Genomic DNA, 12483 nt, shown 5'->3' on the forward strand with positions numbered 1-12483 from the left:
TTATTATTATTAATAGAAACTATTAAATGACACAATTCAGTGTTTTTCAGAGCGGTGTGAAGGGGTTGTTTCCGTCGCCCCCTGGTGGTCGTTTCGACCAACCGCTTCACACCCTGCTCTGGCTCACCGGACGAGTTGTCATGGCAACTGTTCAGCATGTGTTTACAAAAACAAGCGCTTGACCGTTCACCGACACTTCTCTCGACACTCGACATCTTAGGCGCCATCTTCTCCTTCTAGCTTTTACCTGAGGAGGAGACGGAGCCTACTCCTTCAAACAGAGAGGAGCCGTGGAGAAAGATGAGCGGAGCCAAAGCCCGCAGCGAAGCTCCCGTAGCAGAAAACGTCTCCAGCGGCGGGCACAGCACGGCGGCTCCTCCGCGGGAGCGCAAGCCCGGTGGCGGGGTTCTGAAGAGGCTCAAGTCCCGGAGGAGCCAGGTGGACAGCAGGCCCGTCACGGAGGAAGACCTGCGGACACAGAGTGGACACATCACGCCGGAGGATGTGTTAGGACTGCGGGTGTCTACGCGAGGTCTGAGTCGCTCTCTGTCGCCGCTTGTCGTCGGTTAACGTGGACCCGGTGATGCTTGATGCGCTGCCGAGGCTGAATTAAGTATCGAGCATAATGTGACCGAGTCTCTACAAGCTACAGAATACATCAAATCACACATTACATACAACTAGAGCGGTTGTACTAGCTTACGTTGCTGTCATTTAAAAAAAAAAAATGGTGATGAGACTATTGTGATATTAAATTACATCTGTGATCATTATGCGAGAGAATATACATATCTGACTTGACAAACACATGTAGGACGTCACTGCACGACCTTTCAGTCATGGAAAAGCCATTTGTTTCTATTTTGAAGCAGCTCGATGAACAGGAGGCGTTTGTGATATGAAAATGTTCTCTGTTGTGTCACTTTAATTGAACTGAGATATTACGTCTTCGGACTCTTCAGAAATGTCGGATACAAATGAGCTCACAAAACCACTGCCATGACATCACAGTCAGGATTGATCAGGAAGCCCCTTTGCCTGGTCTAAATTAAAAAAAAAAAAAAAAAAAAATTATATATATATTTATATTTATATATATAGTATAGCAGCATGGTAAATTCTCATCAGTGTGGTAGCCCACGTTTACAGCTGTTGTGGCAACACAGGAAATAAAGGAAACAAAAAGAGACTAAATTTAATGCTTCATTTTCTTCCCATGAGAGGATAGCACTGTTTATGAAATTGTTAAACTGTGAAGTCATGGTCAGCGTTCTTAATCTCTCTGTTGCTTCCATTATTTTCCATTAATGCAGTATATTCTTCTGCGCCTCATATTTGTTTATTTCACTGTAGAGCTCACAGTAGCCCCACAATGGTCATTAAAGCTTTGTCTCATCCTACTTTATGGCTGCAAAGTTGTGTGTGTCTGTGTACAAGCAAAACTATGTCATCTGAGTGCTAACAAAGTCAAGCACAATGTTTTGCGTGTAACCTTTGTGCACGTCAGCAGCCTGTATGTGCTTTAACAGTGTACATAGTAACTGTGCTGGCTGGAAAATCATTCCAATGTTTATGACTTCTGTCATTGTTGCAGGTTACCTGTGTAAACCCGAAGACAATATTTATAACATCGACTTTGTGCGCTTTAAGATCAGAGACCTGGAGACCGCCACTGTCTTGTTTGAGATCGCCAAACCCCCACCTGCAGGTATTGCGTATTAACATACTCCTTGTATTGTTTTATTTTATTGTTTGTAATGCACGCATGTAATGCACATGCATCTGTTGACTGTGAAGTATCTGGCTATGGAGCACTTAAGATGGATGTACTGACCCTGCTGGCAGCTTGTTCTTGTTATTAGCTTGAAATGAATGACTCAAAGCAGGTTACGTGGTTCAGTAACATTCATTGCTGGTTATTCTTATCAAAAATAGTCCTCTCTTTGAATGATTTGAATTGTCTGTGTCGTCTGTTGTGGCTCTCAGAGGATGATGAGGAGAACAGAGAGGCAGACGCCAGCGCAGGTCGATTTGTACGCTACCAGTTCACCCCAGCCTTCCTGCGACTGAGGACCGTGGGAGCTACGTGAGTGACTCAGGCATTGCAACACACTGCTAAGAAAAACACACTCGACTGTTCCATGCACAAACAATAAAGACAATTGCAGCATTGTGTTCGATCAGCTACACACACTCACAGAAATTTTTTACCTGTACACTGATTGTATTAACATTATAATTACACAAGAACAGGCTTGCTGTTTTAATGCTCCCTTCTCTCCCTGTTATTCAATCAGAGTGGAATTCACAGTTGGAAACCGGCCTCTAAACAACTTCCGCATGATCGAGAGGCACTACTTCCGTGATCACCTGCTGAAGAGCTTTGACTTTGACTTTGGCTTCTGTATCCCAAACAGCCGTAACACCTGTGAGCACATCTACGAGTTCCCTCAGCTGTCTGAGAGCCTGGGTGAGTCCCATTTTTCAAGACTATTATGAGTAAAACTTAAAAATGCCTTGAATAGGGTTATGGTTGAAAATGAAACAATATTATGATTATATCAAAGTGTACTGTATGTTTTATGATACACTGTGTCACCTTTTTAAAATGATAAATATCTAGGAGATGCCAGAAGTTGTTTTTTTTTTTTTTTTTTTTTGATTATGGAAATACCAGAACAACAGATCAGCAGCTCCTACTAATGATATTTCCTTAAAGGCTATTCTTGACTCCTTCCTTGTCATATTTCACAGTGGAGCAATTAACAAAAGTAAACATGAAATTACATTTTAGCAAGCGTTTTGGTGGTGAGCTCATCGTTCTGTGGTGAATCTTTGGATAATGGTTAGACATGCATCTCTCAATGGCAAATAATTCTTTAATAGCTCGTGCTCCCAACACGACATTCACAATTTTCTTCAACCCACTTTACTGTTTTTAAGCTGTGTGTTGGATGATTCTATCCAAAATAACTAATGAACAATACATGACACTTTGATCACTGGTTGCCTCTATAGAGTAGATGATCTTACTGATTTTTGAGCACTTTCTGTGTAAACCTGCGTATAAATGAGAAAAAACGGTTCTATTGAAAATATTATAACTTCTTAAAGGGTAGATTCAAGAGTGTTTCAAGTGTATTTTGATACACTTGAAACATTATTTTAATACTGTATCTACATGACATGTGAATGTTGCGAGAGTTATTGATCACTGCAGTCATTTCTAATCTCCATACTGTAAAGACATTCCTTCCTAGTATGACTTCAATGTAAAAAAGAAAATGCAACAAAATCCACAGTCCCCTTTCTGTGCAAAAATACACTCTTAATTTCAGCCAGAAATAAATGTGAATCTTCAGGGCCCTAGGCTGGTGGTTAACATGGTGTCATCAGGCTAAAATAATCCTGTTAATTCTCATCCAGCTAATTTTCTTCTTTGAAGGCACTTTAGGGATTCATTTGTTAATCCTGGGTGAAGCTATCTCCCGCTCCCGTTTTAAGTGGAGGCAAAATGAGTAAACAGTTGAAACCCTGATCAGCATTGGCCTGATTGGCTGAGTGCTGATCATGTGATTGCAGTTCTTTGAGGTAGGTGTGTTGGGAATCCTTCCAGCCTGCACTGGGGCAATAGATTAATGGACATAAATCTCATTTTATTTCAGGTTCATTTTATTTTATGGGAGTTCCTGCAGTGTTACTGGTGTCATTTCTTCAACATTGTGCTCTACAGTGCTTCCACTGTTTCCACACTTCAATCGCTGTTAAACTTTAGATATAATCAGTGAATCTGGTTGGACTATGAGTGATGTTGGGTGCATGAATGGTGAGGTTCACCCTAATGGACATGCAAGATCCTTTTAAGTGACAATCATCAGCCTGCCACGAAAATGAAACCTCCCTAAGATCTCTCAAGAGGCAGATTTAATTGCATAATCAATTTTTAGCAAATTGACCTCTGCAATTCATCATTAAATAAGTGTTCAACTGACAAATTTACATTTTAATGTCAAATTAAATTCTGTATGTTCTGGCTCCATTTGTATTTTAATACTCAGAATTTGAGTCTTGTTGCTCACAGTATCTCAAAATCTGGATTGGTTCTTATTTAGAGTAGAATCCTTTATTTATTTTTTTTACTATCCTATTATGTATAAGTAAAGGTAATTGAAATGTGGTAATTACATCAGCAGATCATAATGTTTTTCAATAACCTCCATGTTCTCATCTAAAATCATCATTATATAAACATTCTGTGATTATATTGCTACGAAAGGAAGCCGTTTGTATCTGAAATTTAGTTCATGTAAAACATAAAACATCTTGTTCATGATCCAGCTAACTGTCAATAAGCCTGCACTTTTGCAGTTGTTACGCTGACAACAGCTCAAGATGAAATTTAAACAAGCTTCAAAGGACCAAAAAAATCCAGACTCATGCCAAATTCTCAACATTATAATCTGGATATCTCATTATTCCACAGACAAAGAACAGGGCCTGAGTTATCCAAATCATGAAGGTATTGCCGTCCTAGCAGTTGGAGTAGTTTTATTGTCAGTGTTTTGTCCCAGTAACAAACGAACATGTGACAACGATAAATTACTCCTCTGCTGCGGCACACAAAACACAAAGGGGGAAATTTGTAATGAAAAAGACTGAAACTTTGGAGGATACAAGCTTAATCTGGCTAACTCAAACTAACTCAAACTGCAGTGTAGTTGCGCAGTGTGTAGTTAGGAAGGGATCGTTTCATAGCCAGTATGGAGTAGATGACCACGGTGACCATTAACGCTTTCAGTGTTCAATGTGCATATTTCAAGTGCTTAATCAATTATACTGACCCAATAATTTCAGTTGTTTTGTACATATACGTTCATCCATTTTAATTGCATGGACACTAAAAAAGCCTTTGTAGCAATTACGGACTTGCATTTGCCGTCTGTTTTGCAGTCCGTCAGATGGTGGAGCGTCCTTATGAGACCCAGTCAGACAGCTTCTACTTCGTCGAGAACCGACTGGTCATGCACAACAAGGCAGACTATGCTTACAACGGAGGACAGTGATATTTGCCTGCTAGCATGCAAACACACGCACAGACCTGTGCATGCACCGACATCGTACTCACATTTATAGATATACATATACACAAATGCATGCACACGGCTGAACATTCATACACTTCATTCATTCAGACATGCACAAGCAGCTACAGGCAAGGTTGAGTTACTTCTTATGTTTGTAAAGATAAATCGCCACTTGTCATTTTCAGGGGATGCATTTGATATTGCACGAGGTCAATATCAGTCTGCACTCTGACACACAAACAGGAAGCCGCTGTTAGAAAGAGGTACAAAACGGGTTAACGTGTCTGTTTTTAATTATGGAATGATCGCTTTAAAACCGAAGAGGGCTCATCATTCTAGTGGCCATGTGACGTTTGTCTCTAACAGACCCAGTGGTTACTAGATGGATGGTTAGTCTCCTCTTAGCAATTGTAAAAGTGTCCTACCACCCACTCAAAACACACACACACACACGCACACACACACAGATTTGCGCGCACACACTCAAAACCCCAAGTGACACACATAGTGTTTACGCAGTGTTTGTCAGAAGCAGCTGTTCTCAGAGCTACCGCCTCCACAATCCACTCCAGACAATATCGGGGGAGAAGGAGAGAAGCCATCCACAGAAACACTCCTGTCAAACACACATGGTCACTCCTGTGATCCTCTTCCCACCTCCCTCGCCTCTTTCACTTTCATATGCACACATAAAGACATCAACAATAGTACTGTATAAGACTTCGACTTAAGGTCTCTGAGATATTACTCTTTTATTTTTGTTTTACAGTTTTGACTGGTTGATAGCAACATGGAAATAGATCAGGTAACAGTTAACTACAATGTCATTGTAACCTTTGGCTGCGACAAAATAAACTAATTAATGAACAACAGCAACAAAAAAAAAAAAGAAAGTTTCAAGTAGAAATTGCTCATCAGTTCAGAGGGGGATGGGTAATATTTGATATCATGATGCATGTGATGATATAAACAAAAAAGGGAGAGATTTCTATAAATTATTTGATATTCAGTGTAGAAAAATTTAAAAACAGGTGTACTTTGCCGAAGGAAGAGGTTGGGCTTCCTTATTTTCAAAGTCACATCAAATATTCTTATGCCCCATCTTAGTTTAATTACCTAGAATGTTAAATCATTCCCTTATCATGCACATCTTAACACATCAAAATCAACTTAGAATATGTTGGGAAAATGAGTGGTATTTCTTCTAATTAGATAGTATACCTCCTCTTTGTACTTTGTAAACTTTGGTGTTCAGGGTTAAAGGTGGTGTTTGTAAAAATATATATATAGTTTGTAAAAAGTGATAAAAGAAAATAAATGTACATTTTCAGATACAAGATGTGTGACACTTGTTTCATTTTTAGAGGATGAGAAAAGATGAAGAGTTAATTTTGGTACAAGTCCCAAAAGTGTCCACTAGGAGGAGTTACATTATAACTAAGTTACAAAAGATTGCCACTGGTTTCGGTTATTGGAGGAGATCACAGCAGTGGTTTTTATTATTATGCTGGGACATGTTGACATTCATATCTGGTGTTTACTTAAAACAAGTTGAATTACTTCAGATGAGGCCATGATCTGATCCCTTTATTCGTCTGTGGCAGAGGGGACACAACACTGATAATATCTTTTTAATTCCACATCATTACTTTATCTACAGGCCACATGTGATGAGCTAACATAGCAGGCAATACATTTTGAATTTTTTTCAGGATTTTTACACTTTGATCATCCATTTTTGGAGTCTTGTGGGATTTAAACCAAAATCTGAGCCTCTCTCTGTTTATTCTTTCTCAGGCTGTTTCCTCCAATCTCTGTGTTCATCTCTTGATCTCTCTCAGCCTCTCTGAGTCTCCATTTCTCTTTCTCATGTCCACACTCTCATGGTCTTTTCTCTCCTTTTCTGTTTCTCTCTCCACACCTATGCAGCTCTCCCTCGCTCGCTCTCCCACTCTGTTTTTCCCCTTTTCTTTCCTCCCCTCTCACCTGGTAACCAGACCTCTGGAGAGGAGTGTTGAGTTTCCACTTTCCCAGAGAAGAGGACAATCTGAGGCACACAAAGGCCCACAATGGAACCCTCTGCTCTCTCCTCCCTTTACTCAGTCGCTGCACAGCTGCACGCACATACACAGAAACATACAGTTCACTGAAATATATAAGAATACATACAGTGATCGGCCAAAACATTAAAACCAGTTACCGGTTTTAATGTTGTGGCTGATCGGTTTACAGCCTCTGCTTGTTATGGGCCCTGTCCTGATTACCTCCTCACTCAGTTTGCTATACAATTTTTATTTTTTTGATGCTTCCCTTCTTCTTTTTTTCCCACCTAAATCGTTTCTATTCAATTCCTGCATTAGTTCTGTCACCTTATACATTTGGTGCTCTAATAGATACATTCAGTTGTATGTAGTATTTGTAAAATAGTATCAGTTTCAACCTTTCTCTTCATTTACCCCCAATATTACAATATTAGCATTCATTTGGAGTCAGGTTTGTATCCACTAGGATATATTCACCCTCCTTTTACCTCCGTTTTGCTCTCCACCACCTCATGAGAACAATATCTGGCCCTTTAGCTGCTAACTGCTCCACTGTGTTCACCAGCTAGTCGATAACTTTGTCCGTTTGGTGCTGGGCAGGCAGCATACAGTTATTTTACAATAGCTTTTTTACTGAAAACAGGTGCCTGCTGTGGTTGTAAATAATGTTTATGAGAGTAGTGAGACCGAACCAAAACAGTCAAGCTGTGGGTCGTAAAACCAAAACAATGAGCTTAAAGATGCTAACACGCTCCATAGAGCTGAAGAGAACTGCAGAATTGGATGAAAATTAAGTGCAAGTTCGTCACTATGAACAATGCTTATCATATTGATTTGCCCAGCTTTAATGGTGACATGAGCAACTTTCTCAAACACATAAGCTAAAAAACGCAGTTTAATTGTACTACCTCTGGAAAAGTTTAAAGGTGTTTTTCAGTACTTTCCTACTGGGTAGCACAGACATTTAGCAACAAATGTGGGCTAAGCTAACCTCACAAATTTATCACTGAAAGTTTCAAGCAGCCTGTAGAGAAAAGCATCCACGAATTTACTCAACTCACACCTTTCCCCAAAGAATGAACTATCCCTTTAAAGTGCATAAAAAAATGATGGTGTGAAGAACCAATGTGTCAGTTGCTGATTAGACCACAAAGCAGAGAGCAATTCAACTGTGTGCTCATAAATCAATAGCCACTGCCTTCCATCAGGCTGTAGGGCCTGCACACTGCAGCACGCAAGTAAACCAGCTGTATTGTGCTCAACCTCGTGTTGGTGTAATAGGAATCTCAATAGATCCCGTTTTAGCGTCTACAATTAGCATGCACATGCACAGACACATTCACAGCAGTAAATACACACACTTTCCAACTTTCCAGGGATGATTTGTGTGTTCCCAGGCTTTCGTGGAACACATTTCAGCAGTCAGTTGTGGATCGACATGCACGCACCGGAAACAACTGGACAGGTGGGATAAATCAACTTCATTCACCCCTCCCCCAAACACACACACAGACACACACCTATCTTCGTAACTGGATTTCCCATATATCCTGTTCAGTGAATCACACCACATTGAGATTAGGAGTGAGAAGCCACTGGTTTGTTGAGGTTCCCCCTGAAACACACACACACATACACTCACACAGATCTGCGCAGGGGGACAGGGGGGACAGTGGTCTCCTATAAATAGCAGCTCGGAATGGCGTTGATAGGTCCTGTGAAAAGAAATGGAGGGGGGAGTGGAAAAAGGATTAAAAGAGAGACAGGGACGCACTGCAACTCCACTTGTTCGTGTGTGTCTGTGTGTGTGTTTGTAAGGTACTTTGAAGAGAGGTGACATGGATTTCTTTGCTGCCAACAACTCTCTCTCTTGGACCCCCCCCCCTCATGAAAAAACCTCCATCCACACTCTCTCTTACATACATACACTTCCTCATCCTCTCCTCTTTCTTTCTCATTCTCACCCCCCCCCCCTTCCTGTCGTCCTGCTCCAAGGCCCTGGTGTGAAATCCATCATGTGTTAACACCTAACATTACTCGCAGCGCGTCTTCCGACAAAGAGATGATGAGTCACTGCACAGTCTGCTCTTTTAGGTCACCACGACGATGGTCTCAAAGATGGTCGTGACTCCATCTGTATGTGTTATGATGTCATTTCCAGCAATTGCTTCGCGACATCATCTCTCACCCTGAGAGAAGACAGGGAAGACTTTATGTTGCAAACATAGATGATGGTGTATGTTAATATGAATAAACATTTCATGTAAAAAAATCTCATTAATCATCACTTCTACCTTTTAACCAAGAAAGCACATTCAAAAAAAAAGAGGACATAAAAGCTTTTTTGAGGTACAACGTGTGTGCCACTTTTGAATGAACATCTCATTTGGGACTGAAGGCATGCTGTAATTTAATGTCATGCCAAGCAAATCTTTGTAGATGTGACAAGAGATAACACATAATTAGTTATAGGGGAGCTAATAATGCACTCAGTACAGCAGTGATGGATAGACAGTCCTTTAACAAACTGTGATTCCCATACCAATTTCCATCGTGGCAAGTGCAGTATTGACAATCTGTCTTTAAGTGTTAGGTCTCTGCTGATATGTAACAAGACACCTTTGTGCGGCTTCTGTTTTTTGTGTGTGTGTGTGTATGTGTGTGTGTGTGTGTGTGTGTGTGTGTGTGTGTGTGTGTGTTTCCCTGTGTTTGTCCGCCCAACCATCTGTGTGGTATTACAGCGTCGATCTCCTTTGCCTCTTACACTCATACAGGCGACAGACAGACAGAAATAGTCCTGTGTCATCTGGGTAAATAGGTTTTGGTCTGTTTGTGCTCGCAGGAAGCCCACAGCCGCCTTTGGAAGCCTCTCAGAGCCCTCCACCACCGTCAGTCCAGTTTGTTTTGTGTGCATACGATTAATAAAAGGTTAACTCAACCCTCAGTCAACTGCTGAAGAGGCCTGTAAATCTCCCCACAATCTCTTCCTTCCTCTCCCTTTCTCTCCTCCCTTTGTCTCTCTTCTCTTTGCCACACCTTCGCCTGGGGGATGGAGGGATTGTGATCGGAGAACAGAGGTGGGGCTCCTGGTGCAACCACAGGTGTGCCTGTTTCCTCCCTTCTCCTCTCTCATGTAATGATTTCTTTGGCTTGCCACCTGCCAGGTGGAAAAAACACCCATAGCAAATGGAGTGCTTTAAAATGGTCTCCTGGCTTCCGCTTTAAAAGACTTTTTTGCTTGTTCTGTTTGTCTTTTATCCATCAACATACAATTCATGTTATCCTTTCTCATTATCCACAAACTGAATTTAATTCAGTCTCGCTTGAACTACTTGTTGCTTGTTTACATTTTGGAACACATTCAAATGATGGCTTATGGCTCTAAAAGATTGTTGCTGCTACTGAAGCATACAGCTGGGAGAGCCAGAAAGGTTTTGCCTTTTTAAACTGTTTTCTCTCTCGAGCCCCCTTCTCAGCTCTCTCTCTCACACTGCCTCGAGGGCGGTGGAGAGCAGGTCCCAGGCCCTGGCAGGTCAAAGGTTGCTCACAGACAATGGGTTGCCACTCTGGGTCAGCTGTGGTCAAGGAAACAAAAGCAGCGAAGACCTGGATTGGACAAACTATCAGTGTTTTAAGGTGGCAGAGTGACAACAAGACAGAGGGAGAGAGATGGCAGAGAGCTAGAGCAGACATAAAAAGGGCAATGTGATCGACTGAAAACCTCTCTCACACACCCACACCCACACACACACACACACACACACACACACACACACACACACACACACACACACACACACACACACACACACACACACACACACACAACTGTGTTGATTTTGCCTTCACGTTTACTTTACCAGATTTTGAAATCTGCCAAAACTGTTGCCTAAGCCCATAAAACAAGTTTGCAAAAGGTTCCTCAAACACCAAAAATATCTTTCTCTTAATGGTCCCTCTTGAATCTCTTATATTTAAATTGATACAAAACTTACAAAACTACTTTAATATTACAATCAAAAGTAAAGCCAAGTGTTTTTGCTCTATTCTACCCGTATCCTTTCACATCGTTCTAACTTGTTCCTCCCCCTCCCCCATGCCGCTGTCTTTCTCCTCTCTTTTTTATTCAGTGCCATTGATCATGCATGCAGAAATTCAGCACGCCCAACCATGGCTCCAGCCAGGATAGGTTAGCCGGTGCAAGGCCCTGTCCTACATACTGTTCTCTCGCTATGGTCCACTAGGCCACAGTCACACCCTCCCCCTGATCTCCCTCCCCTCACTGACTTCTCCCACTGTCATACACACACAAACACACAAACACCCTGCGGCCCGTCTCAAACTCAGCACATGCACAGATCATCATGTGGTGTTGGGAATGTTAACTCCTCACTACCGAAAAACTTTGCGTCAGGTGCAGAGCGAACGAAAGGGCTCATCTCTGTCTCTGGTTTAGTTTCACTTGCAACTTGTTACACACACATACACACAAGCAGTAATTTAATTTGAAGGGATATTCTGTCCTACTGTAATCAGAACAATTATATAAATGTCACAGTTACATTTCATCTGGGCCCATATGATCTATATGATCTCGCTAGTCTACGAAACAGTTTTTGACTGCATTAAACTGTACGTATGCTGCGAGCTTTTGGTTTTCCTGTGTATCAAGGTCTCAGTCTGATGAGTTGAACGAGGGCATTTCACTTGCTTTTGCTAGTGCATCGCTTGTTTCACTTTTGTCAGAGGAGCTGAGGTAAATGATGAAACCACTCAGCTAACCAACTAATCTACCTTCTAGCTGTTAGGACGGCCTGTCATGTGGGTGGGGGCGGAGAGGGGAAGTGGCTAAAATCAGGTTTAGATGAGGGCTGAACTGTAATTGGGTAAGAACAGGATGAAAGGTATTGAGAGGTGATCACTGCCGTTTTGAATGTGATGGATTAGGATGAGAGCCGGGGCAGCAGGAACAGGTGGGCTGAGGGTTGTGGGAGGGTTGGACCAGGCAAGGATGATTGATGGATGGAGATGATCTCAAGTAGTGTGTTTGCACGAGGTTTTGAAAGACTTTGGGGATATGTGAGTAATGCTGCTGCTGCTGATGAAAACCAGTCCAGGAGGTGCCTAAAAGAAACCATAAATGGTTTTAATACGCATGGATTACAGTTAGGGTTGGATTGAGTGAAGGTAATGAGTACACATACTATCACATACTATGACATCATATCATATAGTATCACATCACAATGCTTCACTTTGCATCATGTAAGATACATACCATATTGAATTGCATGGCATCGTATACAGTCCTTATACGGCCAGAATTATTGGAACCGCTGGATTTTAACTACAGAATT

The 12483-nt window shown here is 41.6% G+C and overlaps 1 protein-coding gene across 1 annotated transcript; it reads left to right on the forward strand.

The window, feature by feature from the left end:
* Positions 1-300: 300 nt before the first annotated feature.
* Positions 301-6364, forward strand: LOC120783022 (protein unc-119 homolog B-like). Its single transcript, XM_040115683.1, has 5 exons — positions 301-532; positions 1595-1708; positions 1987-2086; positions 2298-2470; positions 4951-6364. Exons 1-5 carry the CDS (start codon positions 301-303, stop codon positions 5061-5063), a joined length of 732 nt encoding a protein of 243 aa, XP_039971617.1. The 3' UTR covers positions 5064-6364.
* The last annotated feature ends 6119 nt before the right edge of the window (positions 6365-12483 follow it).

The sequence above is a fragment of the Xiphias gladius genome, chromosome 21 (assembly GCF_016859285.1).
Source record: "Xiphias gladius isolate SHS-SW01 ecotype Sanya breed wild chromosome 21, ASM1685928v1, whole genome shotgun sequence".
Taxonomy (NCBI): Eukaryota; Metazoa; Chordata; class Actinopteri; order Istiophoriformes; family Xiphiidae; genus Xiphias; species Xiphias gladius.

Bases quoted from the DNA above. Each gene is read 5' to 3' on its own strand.
- LOC120783022 (XM_040115683.1), top strand. From the start codon at position 301: ATGAGCGGAGCCAAAGCCCGCAGCGAAGCTCCCGTAGCAGAAAACGTC. The intron at 533-1,594 runs GTCTGAGTCGCT...TCATTGTTGCAG, and splicing joins ACTGCGGGTGTCTACGCGAG to GTTACCTGTGTAAACCCGAA. The intron at 1,709-1,986 runs GTATTGCGTATT...TGTGGCTCTCAG, and splicing joins CGCCAAACCCCCACCTGCAG to AGGATGATGAGGAGAACAGA.